The following is a 20840-nucleotide window of genomic DNA, read 5'->3' as shown; positions in this document are numbered from 1 at the left end:
GTTTCAAACACACAAAGAGCTGTGATTGGTCCATAATGGTGGGCCAATCATAGTGCTCTATCTGCTTAGTGAACAAATCACAGAGCTTTATCCGCTTTGTGGGCCAATCAGGGCACTCTATATGCCTGGTGGGTGGGATGATGCAACAGAGTGAAACAAGAGTATGTCACATTCATTGTCCAGTGGAATGCGGAGATCATTTGAAAGACAACGGTAGAACCCGCCCCACAACCGAGAGCCGTCATTGGAGCATGGCCAGACTAAATAATACATTTATTTAGTCTGGCTTGCCAGGCTAGGAGTTGGCGATATAAATAAAGATTGCAACACCACCACCCTGGGTTAACCCCCCACAGAGAAGGGTTGAATAAAGGCCCGTAGGTTCAAAAATCACATTGGGAACAGATGGTCTTTGCAATAAAACAAATTATTAAAAATATCCAAGCTAAAAACATACGGGAGTTAAGTAGCCTAGTGAACTAGACCAAATTCTTGCTTTGCAAAGTTTGGTCTAGGCATGCTCCATTGGAATCTCTGCAGCCCCCAACAGTATTCTGGCTGGCCAATCACAGCTCTCTAGAGGGGTTTCAAACACATAAAGAGCTGTGATTGGTCCATAATGGTGGGCCGATCATAGTGCTCTACAAATCACAGAGCTTTATTCGCTTTGTGGGCCAATCAGGGCACTCTATATGCCTGGTGGGTGGGATGATGCAACAGAGTGAAACAAGAGTATGTCACATTCATTGTCCAGTGGAATGCGGAGATCATTTGAAAGACAACGGTAGAACCCGCCCCACAACCGAGAGCCGTCATTGGAGCGTTGCCAGACTAAATAATACATTTATTTAGTCTGGCTTGCCAGGCTAGGAGTTAAGTGCTCAGAGTCCAATACCACCAGAAGTAGGCCAAAGTAGGGCAAACAAATACTAAATGAAGTTAAACCTACACAAATCAACAAAACAAAAACACAACAGATAATAAACATAAGAAAAACATGACAAACGAAAAGTATACTTCCTTTTAAGCCTGTGGGCGTTCTGGTGGTTGCCCCGGCAACCAAGCGTCCAACGCCCAACAATTCATTAAAATCAAATCAATGTAGACTTAACAGATCAGTACAGACAAAACAGCAGTGATGCAGCCCTCTGGGCACACCACCGGCTCCTGAGATGGAATTGGTCCTGGCAGGACGGCGAGATGGAGCAGCAGAGGGGCCGGTGCACCGCCGACGACGTCAGACACTCAGCTGATCTCGGTGGAGTGCTGCAGGCAAAGCAGGATGACGAAGCGGCTCTTAAGCCAACCGGCGCAGGCAGCCACACTGCAAAACAAAACTGACATGGTCCCCCTGGATCAACACAACCCTCCCCAAGCAGAGGCGAGGATTTGTTAGTCATTGCGCTGCTGGATTGGATCAGCCTTCATACAGCTGACACAGCCGCACGGGCAGAGAGCTGACAAGGAGTACCTTGTGCAGTGTTAACCCTCCCAGGGCTATTCAATTCCAGGCCTCGAGGGCCGGTATCCAGCACGTTTTAGTTTTAACCTGCTTCAAGACACCTGATTTCACTCAGCAGATGATTAACAGGCTTCTGCAGAGCCTGATGAGCTGCTGCACAGGTGACTCAACCACTGAATCTAGTGTGTTGGACAAGAGAAACCACTAAAACGTGCTGGATACCGGTCGAGGCCTGAACTTGAATAGCCCCGCCTAACTTCATGCACAGCTCAATTCTGCGATCACCTGCTACAAACAAATTAAGACGGAGAAATGAGCTTGAACCATCGACATATAAATATTGGACAATGGGTTTCCATAGACTCCAATAACACGTTTTTGAGGCTAAATGGGAGGTGGCCACCACCGCCATTTTGACCATGTTACAGGTTCCGTCAAGCCCAGACAATTCCACAAAAGGGAAGAGAGGTGGAGCTGAGGGTGTGGCTGTAAGGCTGGGATCAACTGACGACACCCGGTCGAACTAGCTACAAGCTAACCCAAAGCTAATGCGGAGGTGGGAGCTAAGCTAACGGAGGTAGCAACCTAGCTACAACTGGAGTTAACTGTGCAAAACACCAGAGCTTCTGAGTCAGAGATACGCTGGGCTGACCGCTGGGAAAAACCGGGTGGAACACAGAGGTCTCCCGAGAGCTGCTGAAAGCCGGCAGCTCGCGCAGCAGACAGAAGCCGCGATCAGACAGAAGCCGCAAACAGACAGAGATGCACCGAGCTGTGGGGAGGGGAGAACCACAAGCCGGCTGGCAGCCCGCGCAGCAGACAGAAGCCGCGATCAGACAGAGATGCGCCGAGCTGCGGGGAGGGGAGAACGGGTGGAAAACATCAGTCTCCCGAGAGCTCCACAAGCCGATAGTCAGAACCCAGCTCCACCAACATGTTATATTTCAACCCATTTTCTAAAGTGCAGCATTATGTTAAATGCACTGGGTTTTACCCTATTACATTTAAATTTCATGGTTAAACAGTACATGTTAAAATCTAAGCTCAGCTTGGCAGTGACCTAAAATACATAAATATAATTTTACTTACCGAAAAAAATGAAGTGGAGACTCCTTGGATGCTCTATTAGTGCAATTAATGCCACAGCAAGTCTCTTTGTCCAACAATTGCACAAAAAATATCCAAAAAAGAATAAACAAACACAGAGACTCAAAATCCCAGAACAGTTTCCAAGCCAGGCCGAGGCTCTACTGAGGCCTTTCCACGGAGCTAGCTCTGTGGTCACGTGGGTCTGATGCTTATTAATTATACAGAATTTTAGGCTTTTAATACACTTAAACAGAAGAGTGAGAACAAAATTCACCCCCCTCAGAGTTGTCATGAGTGTAAACTAGATCATTTAAACAAAAAACATGTTTTGGTACCAGGCTGTAAACATATTTATTTCTGCTGTGAAATTGGTATTTTTAACATGGGAGTCAATGAGGATTTGCTCGCTTCTGACACCAGCCCCCAGCAGATGAGGGTGGAACTGTAATTTTTGGTATTTCCAGGTTGGCCTCAATTTTTGAGCCGCATTGTGGGGGCTTTGTATGCATCGGCAATATGTTAATAAAAAGAATGTTTAAAAAAAGGAAAAAGAATGTTTTATTGCTGCTTCCTCGTCTTATCCCGATGTCTAATCCTACCGCAGCGTGTTACGACAGTATAGTTATGTTTATGTAAGTGATTTACAAGTGATAATCGGCATGTTGCCCTTGAGGCTAACAACAACATTAGTAACACGCTTTAGTTTAAATAGCTGATAATACTCAAAAAAACTGAACTGTAGTATAATTATTAGCAAAAATATACAGTGTTTGTCGTGATTTATTTATGGAAAAGACCGTGTTTGTCATGATTCCGTGAAAATTATTGTTCACAGTATAATACAATGATATTTTACAAGCCATTAACAAGCAAACTGTCAGATAAACTTTTTTTTTCTTATTTTTTTATTATTTTCAATATTATTACAAGGAACAAAGCGAGTTAGAATACAAATTGACAGAAGTACAAAATCCTTGGATAAGATAGTTATGGAATGTGATTGTCTGGTCCATACACGTCAGAGCATTCTTCCTGTCCAGAATTTTTAGATTTTAGAAGGTTTTAGAACAATGTCACATGATGGGGCGTGGCTTGTGTGGTGCGTCCGCTATTGGTTGAGCGCGACATTTGAAAAGTAACTTGAATAACAGCAGCCGTTCTGAAGAGAAGATGTAACTCTTCTCTCGGGTTTAGCATGTAGTCTGGATTAATCGATAGATTATTAAAGAACTAACGGTTCCGGATTCTATCTTGCATTTCAAAGTCATCTGAAATGGACGTCGCCTCTTCTTTCCAGTAAGCGTTGTGACCGCAGCAAAGCTAACGGGAGCTAGCATCCTGCTAGGGTTTGGGTCGCTGTTTTAATGGTGCTACGTGTCTTTGTTCCCATGTTTACATCTTCAGGCGTTTTAAAGACGGCTTGTCCTCATACGAAGGAGACGACCTCCTGGATCCGTGGGACAGGTGAGTCGCGTTGGACGTCTGCATTTATATAGCAGCTGCTAGAGTGCTAGAACCCCCCAAGGCGCTTTACAACACAAGTCATTCACTGGTGGTGATGAGCTACATTGTTGCCACAGCTGTCCTGGGACAGAAGCCACCAGTTCCTCCAACTGCCACCAGCAGGTGGGGGGATAAGGTGCCTTGCCCGTGGACACAACAACAGAGTAGGATGTGAACCTTCAACCCTCTGTTTACTGAGCGGGGACTTAGATTTTCTGCCACTGTTGCCTCATTAAATAGTCTCTAGGTGTGAGTGTTTTTTGTCTCCGTGTGTCCCTGTGATGGACTGGAGGCCTGTCCAGGGTGTCCCCCGCCTCTGTGATGAGTTGACGTTAGGAGTCTGCTCTGTAACTGTAGCTGGTGGGAACTCAGTCAGGCACCAGCTTTCCATGACTACTGGTGAAAAGCACGACTCTGTGTCTCTACCCCTGCTGGGACGTTTGACGTAACTGAGTCTTCTGCAGGTTTGTGGCGTCTCTGGAGCAGAGCGGGTCTTCTGGCAGCAAGATGTCGCTGGTGTACGACTCTCTGGTCCAGACATTTTTGAACGTGGATCGATATGCTAACGACGTTAGATACATTAATTACTGCATCAAATGTGTAAGTCTGACTCTCCCCCATCAGTCACATGACTCCAGGTGGTCCGTTTTAGCTCTGTTGCCTGTCCTCCAGGCGAGTTTCTACCCAGACCCCATGGAGGTGTACCGTCAGTTGTTTAGTAAGGGCATCGGCACCAGGACGGCGGCGCTCTACCTGGCCTGGGCTCAGCAGCTGGAGCAGAGAGGGATGATCGTTCAGGCTGATGCTGTTTATCAGAGAGCTATGGAGAACCAGGCCCAGCCCCCCAACGCAGTGCTCCATGAATACAGGTAATACAACACCTGGACGCTCACATGTTGTCTGCTGTGTGTGGGTTGGTGGGTGGGTGGGTGGGGTTGACATCAGAGGCGTTTTAAGGTCTGCTATAAAATCTCTGACCTGCAGGCAGTTTGAGAGCAGAACCAGAACCCAGCAGCAGGCGTTGGGTAAGATCACACTCACCTTCGTGTTTCAGGTCATCACAGGTGACACGGTAGAAACTAGAATCATTTATGTCACTAATCCAGCCCAAAGGTGAGACTAAGGTGAGACTGACTGGTTCCAAGCTAATCCAGATGTTTCAGCCTTTTATCTGCTCCAGCTGTGATGATTATAGCTCACAACTGGTGAAAACCCCACATTTACAATATTCCAGACTCCAAGGATCCCACTCTGATCAGCTGTTGAGTCCAGAACACCTGCAGAGGGTTCCTGAGCCTTTAGAGGGTCTCTCGGTCTGAGCTGGACTACGGACATGAATGAACTTCTAGTTGTCCTGTTTCACCTGTAAAAGCTTCAGTCTAACTCTACTTTGATATTTTATCAAGCAGGAAGTCGAACACCTTCGCAGAGTTTCCAGTCAAACAATCAGATGTCCTCTGACCCCGTGACCCACAGCAAGGTGAGCCCCTGTTGGGTCACACGCTTCCCTGATGGCTCCCTGATCTCCAGATTCACTGGGACTTTGTTTCTGCAGGACTTGGACGCTCGTCCTCCCATGCCTGCAAACAGGACCATCACCTTGTGAGTCAGACCTGCTGGTCCCAATGTTTTCACTATCACCATGGCAACTGATGGTGGGAACCAAACCATAGCAGGTTGTGTTTATAGATCAGAGATTAGCAGGACCTGTCAGCCCACCAGCTGTTAGAAACGGACCTGGTTCTGTCGTTCGTGCTGGAGAATATTTCTGTAGAACTGGTGCTGATGGAGTCTACAGCACTCTGATGGTTTCCTGACCTGAAAGCCAGAATGTTTTATTACGACTGAAAACTCATGACGTCGTCTGACTGATTCACAGTGTTTCACGGTCGGAGTTCCCGGTTCCCAGCGGCCCCAGACCTCCGACCGTTTCCGAGTACATGAAGGAGGTGCTGGTGTCGGAGGGCTCCGACTCCGAGCTCTGCTTTGAGGAGGTCCGAGCAGAATGGCACTTCTGTAAGCTCCGGGAGAGGCAGGACAGGGAGAAGAGAGAGATCAGTGAGTCAGACGGGGACCGGCCCATGATCTGTAAACACACACACACACACACACAGGTTCCTGATGGTTCTGTTTCTGCTCAGTGGAGCGGGATCTGAAGGAGCGGGAGGACAAAATCCAGAGGGTGAAGATTCAGCTGGAGGAACTTCGCCAGGGCCTGGAAGCGTGTGCAAGTTTTCGCCACCAGACTTCTTCTCAGCAGGTGAGACGTGAGCGTCTGCAGAGCGGCAGCTCGTCGCCGGGTCCTAAACATGTTTCTGCTGCAGCTGCCTGCAGCTCGGACCGACCCAGACCCTCCTCAGATGGTTTTCACACGTCCTCCACCCTCCAACCATCTGAGCAGCCGTCGTTCTCTGGGTCTGAGACTTCACGCCTACCAGACCTCCGTCCCTCATCCTCCTCACCTGCACAGCGTCGGTCCAAGCTCAGAGGAATCCCAGAGTCCCTTCGAGCTGCCTGACGTGGGAGAAGAACCAGAACTGGTGGTCCAGTCCTCCATGCTTCCTGAGTCTGTAAACCCAGATATCCTCCGAGCTGCACATCTTCACCTGGGTGCTCCAGTCCAGCTCTGCAGCTCTGACTCTGGACCAGCCGGGCCCAGCAGCACACGTCTGTGAGTACCAGGAGAACCGAGGAACGGACCGGGTTGGGCTCCAGCTTTCTGACCTGTTTGTTGTTTCTCCTCAGGGATGGAGGTTCGGTTCCTGAGCCTGAGGAGAAGCTAGATGGTGAGTCCAGCTGCTGTTGGTGCTGTGGCCTCTCCTTGTGGGGGCGTCCTCTGACCTTTTTGTCTTCTCAGTCTCACAGGGAGGAGGGGCTAACGTGTCTCATGTCACGCCCAACACGTCGCTGGGGTTCGTTCAGGCCACGCCCTCCCGGGTGCTGCCGTCGCCCACCGTTCACACGCGAGAGGCCCTGGGTGAGCACCTCTCCGTCCTCCTGAGGAGACGTAACCCGTTTATATGGCGTGTCCTGAACAGGTTGGGTGATAACCGTGGTCTTCTCACCTGTGGGTGTTGCTACAGGCGTGATCATGGACATGTTCCAGGCCCCGCCGTTTCTGGAAGAGTCCGCCAGCAGCTCGGCCCGGCCGGACCCTGGTGCAGGAACAAGCCGTAAGCCTGACCCAAATCTCATCCTGCATGCTTTAGATCATAGCTAAGCATTAATGCTGTGTATGCCCCGCCCCCAACAGGAAGTGACTGCTCTTTACCCCACCCCCCCTCCAGCACCGACCCCCCCTTCACGATCTTCCAGGACGACGACAAAGTCGACAACAAAAATTGCAGGTGAGCACGGCTACAACCAGATGTTCTGGTTCTGGTTGGAGGGAAACCTGTAGATGTTCTGGTGTTGTGTGCAGTGCTGCAGCTCCAGCGGACCGGGCCAAACCCATCAGAACGCTGGCAGACAGCGCGCCGAGGGCGAGCAAACCCAACGTGAGTAACGCTTCTGCTGGTGAGGGGCTTCTGTCGGTTGATGAGTCATGGATGTTGTCTGGTTCTGGTGGATCAGGACACGCCCTCGGACCTGATTCTGGATGAAAGCACCATGTGGGGGGCCCGTTACAACCCAGTCCACTCGCTGGCTGCCTGCCCCAACAGCACCACAGACTTCGCCATGCTGGCCCCGTTGGTCTCCACGCCGTTCACTTACAAAACCCCCCTCTGTACCAGCCTCTCCCAGAACCAAGGTACCTGGGCCGGCGCTGCTGCCCCCCCCCCAGTAGATGACAGCACTGATGCATTTTTCATTCCAGACACCGCCGCGGACGCCGATGACGACGCTGTCATGAGACGACAGACTAAAAAGCTCAGGTAACCAATCAGTTGCTCCCGTATTAGATCCTACCTGTTGTGACCTTTGACCTCACCCGTCTGTATGTTGCCTCCCTCAGCCCCATCATGGAGCAGAGTCCCAGTGATGATCAGGGTTCGGGGGGGGGGCCCAGCCAGCTGCTGCCTCTGTCGGTGAGACAGGACACCATGGTGGGCGACGGGCTCGCCTCCGTCACCACGGTGCTGCCTCCTTCGCCTGCCGTGCTGTCCTTCAGGGACCAGACCGACTCGTCCAGATCAGCTGGACCCGGGTGGGAGGTGTACACCAGCCCGGAGCAGCCTCCCCAGCCCACCTCTCTCAGCTCAGTCACATCCAAAAGGGACAAATTTAAGATCCTAGAAGATTCAAATCAGCCTGCTGGACTGGAACCGGTCCAGAACCTGGTGTGTGATGTTCCCATGAGTCCCGAGTCTGCTCCCAAACCAGACTGGTTCCGCGTCAGAAGTCCTGAGGCCCCCACCGAGCCAGACCTGGATGTGTTTCTGAGTCCTCACCGCCCCAGACGAGCCAAGGAGGAGGTCCTGGATGTTCCCATGAGTCCAGAACCGCTGCAGCTTGGTGCCGACGTGCCCATGAGCCCACAGCTGATCGGATATTCGGATGAACCCATGATGAGTCCAGATCGGGGGACGAGCTCCGAGTCCCAACTGGTGCCCAATCCCTGGGATGACAAACTGATCTGTGATCTGCTGAGCAGCCTGACCCCGCCCCTCAGCGCTCACCCCCGCTGCTCCAGCTGGGAGTGTCCGGTCCCCGTCATCGTCCCGAAGACCAGCATCAGCGTGGGTAAGGAGCTGTTGGTTCTACCGGGTTCTCGCAGGCTCTGCTGCTCCAGATCCAGAGGCTCATCTGAGTTTGGTTTTATTTTATTTTATTTAAAATTATTTTTATTTTGTTTTGTTTTGTTTTGTTTTATTTTATTTTGTGTCGTTTTGATCAGGTGAGTTCAGGAAGTTGTTTCATCGCCTGTCATGATCAGGTGTGAGCAGCAGGTGGCGCTGTTGCTCTGCTCCCTCACAAACAGCTGTTAATCTGATACTTCCACCATAGTTTAGGAGATTAACAAAATCAGCTGTTTACATAAACCCGATCCAGTCGCGTGTCTCCAACAGGAACGGCGTCCCTCAGAGTCGACAGCGTTCTCGGAGAAGGCGCCTTTGCGACGGTCTACCAGGCCACCGACCCAGTGACCTCCGAAAAGATGATCCTGAAGGTAAGATCACAGGAAGCCGTCTGCAGATGATGGTCCAGAACCTCCTACAGATGCTGGTGAGAACCCAGTTGTGCACTCGTGTCTGCAGGTCCAGAAACCAGCCAATCCCTGGGAGTTCTACATCAACACCTGTCTGGATGCCCGGCTGCAGCCCGCCCACCGTCACCTGTTCAGCAGCATCCACTCGGCTCACCTGTTCCGCAACGGGAGCGTGCTCCTGGGAGAGCTTCACAACCTCGGAACGCTGCTGGTCCGTTCCACAACCTCACACACACAATTCCCGCTCCGATCGGCCCTCAGAACCAGAACTGTTTTGGGTTTCTGTTTCCTTCTGAGGGTCCGGTCCATCAGACCTTCGCTGGTTCTGACCGGATGCAACTTGACTTGCAGAACATGGTGAACATCTACAGAACCCTGAGTGAACGGGTGGTCCCGCAGCCGCTCGTCCTCTACTTCGCCGTCTGCATCTTGCACACGGTGGAGCAGCTGCACGCCGTGCACGTGGTCCACGCCGACATCAAACCCGACAACTTCATGCTCAGTCAGAGGTACTGCACATTCCTTCAAAATAAAAGCAGACGTAAGGAAGTGGGACATGTTTGCATCCCAACTGAAAACAGAAGGAGGCACGCCAGCGTTTAGGTCAAAGGTCACAGCCTTCTGCAGCCGGGTCCTGATCCGAGGTCGGTTTTGTTTCAGGTTCCTGGAGAACGAGTGTTTTGACCCTGAGAGCACGGACCACGGTCTGGTCCTCATCGACCTGGGACAGAGCATCGACCTGCAGATGTTCCCGGACGGAACCGCCTTCACCGCCACCTGTCTCACATCTGGGTTCCAGTGTACCGAGATGCTGAGTGGGAAACCATGGAGCTATCAGGTACTGAAACTGACCCGGTTCTGCTCCAAAGTTAAAGGGCCATATCATGAAAGTGTGATGTCATTTCCTCATGACGGAGGCCTCAAACCCTGCATTTTCCTGTCAGCCTCACTTCTTCAAATGTAAGTTCCTGCCCGCAAACGGGCTGTGATCAGGTCTCTGACCTGGAAGCAGGTCACTAACGCCCACTGTCTCCTAGTCGTGGACACAGCGGTTGGTGTTATGCTGCAGGTGAGAACGTGGCCTTCATGTCACAGATGAGACCTCTATCGGTACCGGAGGGAAGATTGTGACTAATCCCTTCTGCGTCAGGGACAAAACCGCGAGTTGGGTCCACAACGATGCTGGCCAGGTCAGGACCTGCTGTTGTGTAACAGACTTGGTGGTTGGAGAGGCTGACTGACATGATGCTTTGCACCGGTCTGAGTCCCGGCCTCAGCAGTGACCTGTAGCTACACTCGCTACGAGGACTTGTGTGTTCTTTAGCCGTGTGAGCAGACTACAGCAGCTGATCGCTGCTGCGAAATGACCAATTCAGACAGTATTTATCAGAAAATCATCAGTAAAGCAGAAAACTAAGAACATGGAGTCTGCTTCAGCTGCCGACATGGCGACTCGAACCGCGCCAGGTTGGGGCCGAGCGAGATGAGAGGAGGGCGGTCAAACCGCCGGACTACCGAGGCCAGCGTAACGGCTGACTTGCCCTAGACACCGCTGCGCGTGTTTTATCGAAGCAGGCGTGGGCGGAGCTTCATTCCAATAAACCACTTCAGTCCTGCTGATGAGTGACATCAGCAGTGACGTGAGGACCTGCTGAGCCTACCTGCGGTGATCTGGAACGTTCCGTTTCATCCTTCTGCTTTCAGACGGATTACTTTGGGATCGCCGGAACCGTGTTCTGTCTGCTGTTCGGGACCTACATGCAGGTGTCCAACCAGGACGGAGTGTGGAGGACAAACGCAAATTTCAGAAGGTGGGTCCAGAAGTTCTGGCCCAGCCCGCCCCTCACTGTGTCCCGTCCCTCTAACCAGCTCCGGTCTGTCCTCACAGGAACCCCCACGCCGAGCTGTGGCTGGAGTTCTTCCACACCCTGCTGAACATTCCAGACTGCCGGTCCCTCCCGAGCCTGCGGATGCTCCGCGGGAAGCTGACTGACGTCCTGCAGAAGAACTACAGCAGCAAGCTTCTGTCTCTGAAGAGACGCCTGGTGGTCCTCCTGCTGGAGTCCCTCAAGGCGTCTCGAAGGTGATTCCTGAACCTCCTGAGGAGCTCTGAACTTTTCTTTTCTCAGCTTTTAAAGGTTGGATTTTTTTTGGTTTTTGGATTAATTTTTCAGGATTAAAATAATCTGGTTGATATTTTGTGGTTTCATTTAATATCTGAGAACATCAGAACCATTCATCACCAGAACCCAGATGCACAAAATAAATGAAAAAGTAAATAAAATGCTTTTATTCCATCAAAACCACTTTATTTCATCACATTTTCTCCAGAAACTCTTAAGTTTCTGATATCTGTTGGAATTTTACAAAAATCACTTGGAAACAAAGTCTGAAGGTTTTAAAGGTTCTTCAGACGGCCAGGATCCATCTGAGCTCCTCAGGAACAAACATGGACGTGTCCTCCAGGTCTGATGTTAGGAGCCCTGGTGTCCCTCTGGACCAGGATCGGTCCTTCAGCATCACTCAGACCTTCTCCCATCGAGTTGCTAAAATCAGGAGCAACCCGACCCAAAGTTCTTCTTAGTGGTCCAGAGTTCAGATAAGATCTGGTTCTCCAGCTTCAGCATCACCTGTGCGTGTGTGTGTGTGTGGGTCTGGGTTTGGCCTCCAGAACCAGCTCCTGCTGGAGGAACCTTCTGATGGATGTGGAGTGGACATCGGAGTGGGTCACAAGGCTCCAACCTCGGAGCCCCACGGCAGGAACGCCTTACTGCTGCTGGGGATGGGCTGTGAGAAGGAGGCGATGAGGGCTGGGGAAGGAAGCCTCTGTGGAGAGCTATGGGAAAGGCTGCTGAGAGAGAGAGGGAGAAGGGGGGAGGAGAAGGTCCCGTTGTGCTGCATTAGCTCCACCAGCCTCTGGGGTGCTCCACCTTGTCTCCCACAGTCCAGAGGGACCACAAGTCCGTACGGCAGAGGATACAGCGCTGCCCAGTGGTGGGTGTGAAAAGGGTGAGGCTGCTGGTGGGAGGCAGTCTCATGCCATGAGGCACAGGAGGTGAGGTGGGAGAGGAGGCGGGAGTAAAGAGGATCTGAGTAGTCCTGGGCCTCCATGGAGCTCAGGTAGCGAGACACCTCAGTCACACACTCCCCGAAGCCCAGAGACTGGAAGTCCAACGCCAAGACCTGGACGTCCAGGGGACCTGCAGACAGGAGGGACGCGTCAAACCACTGAGATCAGCTGTCTGAAGCTCCTGACACCCACTACTCTGAACATCTCACACCCTCAAGAGGAACCGGGCCTGCAGATGAACAGGTCATAAGCTCTTTAGTTCAGAAGTTCTGAGAGGTCACCGGTGACCCAGAACCACCGTTAGAAACCGGACCGAGCCTCAGCTGGCTGCTTCAGAACCCATTCAAGTTGGACGAGACGGAAACAGAACTTTTTATCCGGACATGTCTTTATTCTGGGAATGCCTTTTAATTCCTGACAGAAGCAGGAACTTTACAAAGTGAGGCTGGACCAGCTGGTTCTGGAGCCAGTTCCAGCTCGGGACGGTCTAAGGAGGAAACTGTTAGTGTGTGCTCCGTTTCCATGGTTACCTTTCCCTCCAGTTGCCTGCAGCATCTTCAGGTGGTCCACAGTCATCTGGAGGATCTCAGCCTTCTCCAGTTTAGCTGAGCCCTGAAGAAAGCAGCAGGAGATGGGTCAGAACCTCGTATTATTTCCTGGAGCCTGTTTGCATTAATTAAGCTGTTTGGATATTTTCATTTTATCCAACGTTGACTTTTACATGAATTCCTAAAGTCTAGTGGTGCTGAAAGGTTTTCCATAAAACCTGGTGAATAAAAGCTAATGGAGTGGACTGGATTTGTTTGGTTTGTTTCTGATCTGGGGTCAGGAGGTCGATGAACAGGTGAGTCACTGAGATGGGGGGAGCTCGGGTGCGCCTGTTTCAGCAACAGACGTCAGCTGGAGGAGAAAGGAGCTTCAGAGGCCGGATCTGGAGTCTCACTTCCTGATATGTGGACATCTCTCCTCTGATTGGCTAACAGCAACACAACTCTATCACTGACTGACTGCTCTGCAGCGTTGATGTTTTATATCCACCAATAACACAAGCCTGGAGGAGTTCTGTGTGGTGCTAATGCTAACAGCTAGCTTCTACTAGATCAGAGTAGTGATGGGAATTGCGGCTCTTTTCAGAGAGCCGGTTCTTTTGGCTCAGCTCACCAAAAAGAGCCGGCTCTTTCGGCTCCCAAGTGGCTCCTCATATTTTCTGTTGCGTAGAGTACATTTATAAACAAAATAATGCAAAACTATATGTAAAATGATTTACTAATGTAAAAAAATGCTATATATCAAATATTTATCATTTCTATGGATTTAATAACTGAACGCTTTCAGAAATCTCCACTTTCCGACTGCTGGCGCTCATTTTCTCACCGTCTTCGTCACACTCTCTCTCTCGCCTTTTTCCTCTTCCTCATTCCCTCTCGTCTCCCTCCGCCCGCATGTGCTCTGCTGTGTGTCTGAGTCTTATCCTCCCTCTTCCCCGCCCCTACTGCTGTGTGTGGACAGTCTGGACACGCAGTTACACATGCTGACCAATCGCCTGTGGCTTTCACCAAAGCAAAGGGGGAGGGGGTAGGGGAGGGGACGGTTCCCAATGACGGGCCGGCTCCCGTCGATCACTTCAAAGAGCCGGCTCTTAGAGCCGGTTCGTTCGTGACCGACACATCACTAGATCAGAGGATAATGCAGTAGATGGGTGTAGGAGACTCTCAGAGTGACCCGTTAGAATCAGAGATAGTCATTAAAACAAGGTTTTATAGTTCCACACCTTTAAAGAATGGAGAAAAGTCACATAAATAGCATAGCATAGCATAGCATAGCATAGTTTATTTATATAGCACATTTAAAATGCAGCATGGGAGCTGCCCAAAGTGCTGCACAGGCTAAAACAAAACACACCCATTACAAGGAGCTAAAACAAAGGATAAAATCTCAATTAAAAGCAGAGAAAATCCCAAACATCCCATCAGATTTTGATTTGGGGCGACGGTGGCACAGGAGTAAAGAGCTTGCTCCGTAATCAGAAGGTTGCAGGTTCGAACCCCGTTCAGTCTGTTGCTGTCATTGTGTCCTTGGGCAAGGCACTTAACCCCCCTCACCTGCTGGTGGTGGTCAGAGGGACCGGCGGTGCTGGTGTGCGGCAGCCTCGCCTCTGTCAGTGCGCCCCAGGACAGCTGTGGCTACATTGTAGCTCATCCCCACAAGGGTGTGAATGGGTGAATTACTGATTGTGTTGTAAAGCGCCTTGGGGGGTTCCAGGACTCTAGAAGGCGCTATATCAGATCCAGGCCATTTAATTTAAAAGTGTTTTGACTAGTTTTTAATGGTAAAGCTCACAACGTCAAACTTTTTCAGATGTTTAAACATTGAGCAGGAAAACGTTTGAAACAGATCCGAGTTCACCTGCTTCTCCAAAGCTGTCGGGATGAGTCGGCGTAACTCTGACAGACTGCTGTTGATCCGATCTCGCCGTCGTTTCTCGATGATCTGAAACAGAAGAGCCGACTCTGATCCTCCAGTTACCTCCAGTTAACAGTTACCAGTCACAGACGTACCCCTCTACGTTTTCTCCTTGTCGTCGCCGGAGCGGTCGGAGTCGGAGAGCGGATCAGCGAGGCCTTCGTTCTTCTGCAGAATAAATCAGTTGAGCGGACTGACCCTCACCATCTTCATCATGAAATATGAGCTTCATCAGCACATTAGTAATCTGATTACTCCAGACTACAGGTTACTCCTGTTAGTTTCACTGATTTCCTCTGCAGACGTGTCGGTGCTCGAAGGCTAATGAAGCAACAGACGTTAATCAGATCTAATAAAAGACCAAATAAAATGTGTTTAATGTTTTTAGTAAATCTGATTATAAAAGAGTTGAAACAGGATCAGGTCCAGATTTGGTCTTCATTCAGAAACTAAGATGAATTTTTATAAAAGCGTTTAGAGACTAAAGTTTATCTGAGATTTAGTTGTCATTGATGCAGAACATGTTTATTAAATATTTTATTACTAGGCTGAAGTCTTTAGTAGCAGAAGTGAGAGAAGGTACCCTGAGTAAAGCTCCTCGAGGCTGTCCTCACACTGACGCTTCATGGTGAGAGGACGGGGACGTGTCCGCCCTCTCTGGACACAATCCCACCTCAGAGATCCACTTCTGGAAAATTTACCCAATATTTAAAAGTTTGATTCCAGCAGCCTGACGATCCGAAATCCTGCAGGAAAAGGAAAGTCCCAGCTGGAAAAAGATTTCCAGTCTGCATCCGGAGTTCATCCAGAGGTGTGTCTTCTGGAGGCAGGTGCCGTTGAGCCGGCTGCAGGCTGGACTGGTTCCTCCTCCTCCTGCAGTATTCCCACAGAGCCTGGGAACCACATACACATGCATGCACACACACACACACACACACACCAAGTCTTTGTGTGTGTGTGTGTGCGTGTGTGTGTGTGAGAGAGAGAGAGAGAGAGAGACTTTCCCACAGATCCTGGCTGCTCTCTGAAACTCAATCATCGTGAGACAGAAGCCAGAGACATACAGAAGCATCTGTCTTTTCACGCCTGCTAATTTCAGCAATACAAGAGTTTAATGCAGCAGTTATGATGTTCTCACACACACACACATGCACACACACACACACAGCTGATAAGCTGTGATAACCTTGTCAGCAGCCTCTCATTGGCCCAGCTCTTCGTTGTCTCTGCGCTCAGATCAGCTGATGACAGGAAGTCCACGATTTGTTTCCCACATATTTAGTTATTGGCAGGTTGGTTTGACCTTTAACCTTTGCTGTTCTTTCCCCTAATGTCCAGAGTTAAAGAAAACACAGATCAGCCTGGACCTGGTGGTCCGTTGTTCTCAAAGCAACCAGGTGATGCTCTGGTGCTCGGGTAGAAACATCCTCCAGCGACTAACCCAGTCACCTCCCGTCGATCGTACGGAACCTCCAACGTCCTACCACACACACACCTTTGTCCTGGAGCTTCTAGACGTTTTGTGGGTTTTAGTATTTTTATAGACGTTTCTGAGATAATTAAATGTTTTGTTTTTAGTTTTATTTTGAAAATGTGCTCTGAGTGTCTTCCTCCTCCTGCTGAGCAGCAGAACATCAGCTGTGTCTGATTTCACATCACAACTTCGGCCTCGTCTCGTTCTGATGAAGTTAGGAACAGATGACCAAGTGTGGGGTCAGAGGTCGGACATGTTTGTTTCTGCTCATCATAACTTGTTGGGATTAAGGAAACCTTCAACACGTCCTGCAGCAGCATCATACTACCAACCTTTCCTTCCTCTCCCACCAGCACAAGTCCTAAACGTTCCTGAGATCCTGACTTGACTTCCAGAGTAAACATGGACCCTATCAAACTGATGACCCATGTCTATGCCTACTTGACCTCTGACCTTTCTTCCACCCCTAGAATGAAGGTTAGGTTTAACCGTGCTGATCATCTAAATCCTGAGATGATCCAGAAAGAACCTGGAGTCTGGAATGTCAGCAGGATGAAACCAGGATTGACTCAAGTCTGTATTTGTTGTAGTTTACACGATAAACAAACGTTCAGCTGATCGTTGACCTGGTTTTACCTTCAGCGAAGCTTTGGAGTCGTTTACTTTGGTTTAATTTTCAGACGTTTAAGTGGAACGAAAAGCATCAAACAGGTTTGCATGAAGAGGTTTGGATGGGAAAGTATGGAACGTCAACACAAAACTAAAACATGTCTGAAGTTCCTGAAGGAGCGCTTAACTTTATCGGGTGGAGGTGGAGACGTGTCGGAGAGACTTGAAACTCCAATCCTGAGACACGTCAACACTCAGACCTGCAGAAACTCCCAGGAATCTTAAACCCACCGGAGAGACGAGCTGAAAGTTCACGAAGCTGCTCACGCACAAAACCGGCCTGGAGCCTACGTGAGTGTGTGCATATTTAATAACTTTCTGTCCTCTCATACAAAGGTTTGTAACTGTTTATGATGTTCAGGTTGTGCTGTCGTCATGGTTACCTCCTCTCCTCCCTCTCTTGCTCCCATGGTTTTCCCAGGCTTGCTCTCTCAGGTTGGTTTGACCTGACCTCTGCCCCCTGCAGCAGATACACAAGCTCTTATTGTAGTCGAACCCACGTCAGCCACACACGCACACACACACATACATGTACACAAACACATGCACACACACGCATGCACACACACACACAAGCACACACACATGCATGCCCACGCACACACACACACAGACATGCACACAAACACATGCACACACACATGCACACACACGCATTGACACACACACGCATGCACACGCACGCGCACGCACACACACATACACACACACACACATATGAATGGTCCCTGAACATAACCTGAAACTCAGGTAATTTCTTATTAACTGGAAATCAGCTGAAGAGAATCAGCTGCTCCAACAGGGTTTGATAAAAATGATTATTTCAGTAATAAAAGGAGGATGAAACTGGCCTGAATTAAATATGCTGACAGTTTAAAGGATAATCTGAGCTGCTAGAGGGGAAATAAAAACAAATTTCTGCTGATAACATAAAAACCATCACTGTGTATTTTATTGTCTTTTATTTAGTGTGTTGAAATTGTTTGTTAGTCTGAGTTCAGCTGCAGATAAAAATTATAGAATAAATAAGAAATCATACATTTTAACCAGAGATTGGTCTGAAAGGAACAAAGAAAAACTACACTAATTCCATCTTTTAGTTCTTTTTAAAACACTGCTGTATTTGAGCATCAGCCTGACAAAGTTTGCAGCCGCAAACAAAACGTTGCAGGTTAGGTAAATATTTCTGTGTTTTAAAAAGAACTAAAAGATGGAATTAGAATTTCAACACAGCAAGAACACACCAAAGATGTTAAAAACTAAACTAAGTTAAATTAACTAGTGAAAACACAACTGGCAAAATGGTTAATTCCACGCTCATATTGTAAACTAAACCCCCAAACTAACTTCCAGTGATGTTTCTCATTGGCACTGGAGTAGCGTGAAAGACAGGGAATATATTTGGGTTTTATTTACAATGTGAACAGCTGTTATTTTAACAGCTTTTATTTACAAAGTGAACAGCTGTTCACATTGGCTTTAGCCTAAATAAGTTGTGATGCTTCCTGCTCTGACATGCTGCGTGAGGGCAGTTGTACGATGACGTAGTTTTGTTGGGTCTGCGTGTACAAGAGGTTCAGGCTTTTTACTGCTGTTAACCATCGGCATCTTGTGTCCAAACAACAGGAAACGTGCTATCTGTGTTTTTTTTCTTCAAAACTTTATTGAACAAGGTGATAAGTATACAAACAAATTGTATACAAAATTGAACAAAGAAGATGAAACTTATGCCAGGGGGTGCACGTGCTATCTGTGTTATTTTTTTATTTTTTATTTTTTCAAAACTTTATTGAACAAGGTGATAAGTATACAAACAAATTGTATACAAAATTGAACAAAGAAGATGAAACATATGCCAGGGGGTGCACTACAGAAATGTTACACACATCCAAATAAATTATAGGTGGTGCAAATAATTATAGTTTTTAAAGCTTTTTTGTTTAGTGATCCACTAATCAATTTTATGTAAGATAGAGTGTCACTATAATAGTGCTTGAAATGAGGTTTTTGGTTACTATATTTGCATTTGTGGAGATAGAATTTAGCTAGAATAATTAACAAATTTATAACAAAGTATACATCTTCCTTTCTGTGCTTGCGAAAAAAACAAAATACAACATTTTCCCATTTTAAAACAAAGTCCTCGCAGAGCTGTCCGATAATAAATCTGCTAAAGTCTTTCCAAAACGTTGTAGCATGTGAACAGATCCAGAAGAGGTGCTGAACGGTCTCAGGGTGGCTTCCACAAAAACAGCAATTCACATCAATGTCCCTCTTAAACTTTGTCATATAGTGATTAGCTGGGTAACACTTATGAAGTATTTTGAATTAAACTTCTTTGACCTTATTTGTCACAAAATACTTATTAGGAATGGTCCATACTCTTTTCCAACTGATGTCAGTGACAAAGGAATTCCAATAAAAAATCACATATGGAACAGATAAGGATTCTCTCTGAAATAAAGCACGAATATTCCTATTACTGTTTTTATGCTCGATAAGACAAACTTTTCCTACGTATGTGTTCACAAGGTCGGGAGGAGAAATAGGCGGTACAACTGGTAGAACACCTTTAAAAAGCATTCGGACACCCATCGGTATTGCAGCAAACAGTACGGCATATTCTTTGGGAGTTGCTGGAAATTTATATGTGTTTAGGAGTTCTGTGTAAGACATAAGCTGTCCATTAGTATTATACAACTGATTCACAAAAATGATCTGTTTCTCAACCCAATTAGAGAAAAACAATGATTTATTTTTATACACTATGTTCCTGTTATTCCAGATCAAGTATGTATGGGGGGTAAAATTATGTTTATAAATCAGTGACCAGGCTAATAGAACTTGTTTGTGAAACATTGAAAGTTTTTCTGGAAGCTTTCCTACATTGTAGTCACAACCCAGAATAAAAGTTAGACCACCAAATTTAGAGAAGATATAGTGAGGAATAAAATTCCAAATGGAGACAGGATTTTTAAGAAAATGTTTTGCCCAGTTAATTTTAAATGTGTTGTTTAAGGTAGTGAAGTCCAAGATATTGAGTCCTCCATGTTGATAGTCGTTCATTATTACACTCTTTCTAATGTAATGTGTTTTGTTGAAGAGCATTCGGTCAATTTCCCCACAAGTTCTGTTGTCCACATACAGAGATATGGCAGCATAAGTCAGGTGAGACAAACCTTCTGCTTTGGAGAGCAACACTCGTCCTCTTAAACTTAAATCTCTTTGTAACCACTGATTTAACTTAGATCGAGTTTTTTAATTATTGGAGAGAAATTAGAGGTAATTCTGGTTTTTTGATCTTTACAGATAATCAAGCCTAAATATGTTACTTCGTGTTGAATAGCTATATTACAAATACTATGATCATTACAATTGTTGATAGGTAATAACTGACATTTGTTTAAATTTAATATTAATCCAGAAGCTTTTGAGAAGTCATCTAAAATTTTCAGGGCAATTGACACCTGATTAGCATTTTTAAGAAAAATTGTGGTATCATCTGCCAGTTGGCTGATGACAACCTCTCTGTCTGCTATGTTTATACCTTTCATAGGACTATTAGCAATATAAGAGGCGAGAATTTGGGTACAAAGTAGAAAAAGATAAGGGCTGATGGGGCACCCTTGGCGTACACCTTGATTCAGGCAAAAACGAGATGTGGTGCCATTTTTCATTCTGATAGAGCTATTTGCGCCAGAGTATAAAGTTTTGATGGCGTTGCAGAAGAAATCACCTAAGCCAAATTTCCCTGAGTGAGAGAAATATAAATTCATGCTCAATAGAGTCAAAAGCTTTGTAGAAGTCAAGGAAAAGGATAAATGAATCATCAAGGATTAGGTCAGTCAGAGTAGTCCAGGATATCTAAGACGAGTCTAATATTATTGGAGATGTGCCTTTTTGTCATAAATCCCGATTGTGTCTCATCTATAACATCATCCAAAACATCTTTAATTCTCCT

At 47.6% G+C, this 20840-nt stretch overlaps 2 protein-coding genes across 3 annotated transcripts; one reads left to right on the top strand and one right to left on the bottom strand.

Moving 5' to 3' along the window:
- Positions 1-3602: 3602 nt before the first annotated feature.
- Positions 3603-11399, top strand: bub1 (BUB1 mitotic checkpoint serine/threonine kinase). 2 transcript variants are annotated; one of them, XM_015948275.3, is made up of 24 exons: positions 3603-3847; positions 3956-4015; positions 4519-4654; positions 4727-4923; positions 5039-5079; positions 5464-5534; positions 5610-5656; positions 5934-6112; positions 6196-6314; positions 6379-6725; positions 6800-6840; positions 6912-7031; positions 7138-7227; positions 7308-7401; positions 7476-7551; positions 7628-7805; positions 7872-7929; positions 8010-8737; positions 9064-9164; positions 9253-9414; positions 9555-9712; positions 9864-10041; positions 10908-11014; positions 11092-11399. In XM_015948275.3, the coding sequence occupies exons 1-24, from the start codon at positions 3825-3827 to the stop codon at positions 11288-11290; spliced, it is 3510 nt and encodes a 1169-aa protein (XP_015803761.3). In that variant the 5' UTR covers positions 3603-3824; the 3' UTR covers positions 11291-11399. The 2 variants fall into 2 exon arrangements, with proteins under 2 accessions (XP_015803761.3, XP_015803760.3); XM_015948274.3 differs by having other exon boundaries at positions 5461-5534.
- A 183-nt stretch (positions 11400-11582) lies between these two features.
- hey2 (hes-related family bHLH transcription factor with YRPW motif 2) lies at positions 11583-17016 on the bottom strand. Its single transcript, XM_015948276.3, has 5 exons — positions 15320-17016; positions 14832-14904; positions 14680-14763; positions 12804-12885; positions 11583-12403 (listed from the first exon to the last, which is right to left on the bottom strand). Exons 1-5 carry the CDS (start codon positions 15361-15363, stop codon positions 11931-11933), a joined length of 756 nt encoding a protein of 251 aa, XP_015803762.3. The 5' UTR covers positions 15364-17016; the 3' UTR covers positions 11583-11930.
- Between the last annotated feature and the right edge of the window lie 3824 nt (positions 17017-20840).

This window comes from Nothobranchius furzeri, chromosome 2 (genome assembly GCF_043380555.1).
Source record: "Nothobranchius furzeri strain GRZ-AD chromosome 2, NfurGRZ-RIMD1, whole genome shotgun sequence".
Taxonomy (NCBI): Eukaryota; Metazoa; Chordata; class Actinopteri; order Cyprinodontiformes; family Nothobranchiidae; genus Nothobranchius; species Nothobranchius furzeri.
Note: the sequence above shows the minus strand (reverse complement) of the source record. Positions and strands in the feature narration are given on the sequence as shown.

Bases quoted from the DNA above. Each gene is read 5' to 3' on its own strand.
- bub1 (XM_015948274.3), top strand. From the start codon at position 3,825: ATGGACGTCGCCTCTTCTTTCCA. The intron at 4,655-4,726 runs GTAAGTCTGACT...CCTGTCCTCCAG, and splicing joins TTAATTACTGCATCAAATGT to GCGAGTTTCTACCCAGACCC. The intron at 6,726-6,799 runs GTGAGTACCAGG...GTTTCTCCTCAG, and splicing joins GGGCCCAGCAGCACACGTCT to GGATGGAGGTTCGGTTCCTG.
- hey2 (XM_015948276.3), bottom strand. From the start codon at position 15,363: ATGAAGCGTCAGTGTGAGGACAGCCTCGAGGAGCTTTACTCAGG. The intron at 14,764-14,831 runs GTACGTCTGTGA...CTTCTGTTTCAG, and splicing joins CAAGGAGAAAACGTAGAGGG to ATCATCGAGAAACGACGGCG. The intron at 12,404-12,803 runs GTAACCATGGAA...TCCTGTCTGCAG, and splicing joins GCAGGCAACTGGAGGGAAAG to GTCCCCTGGACGTCCAGGTC.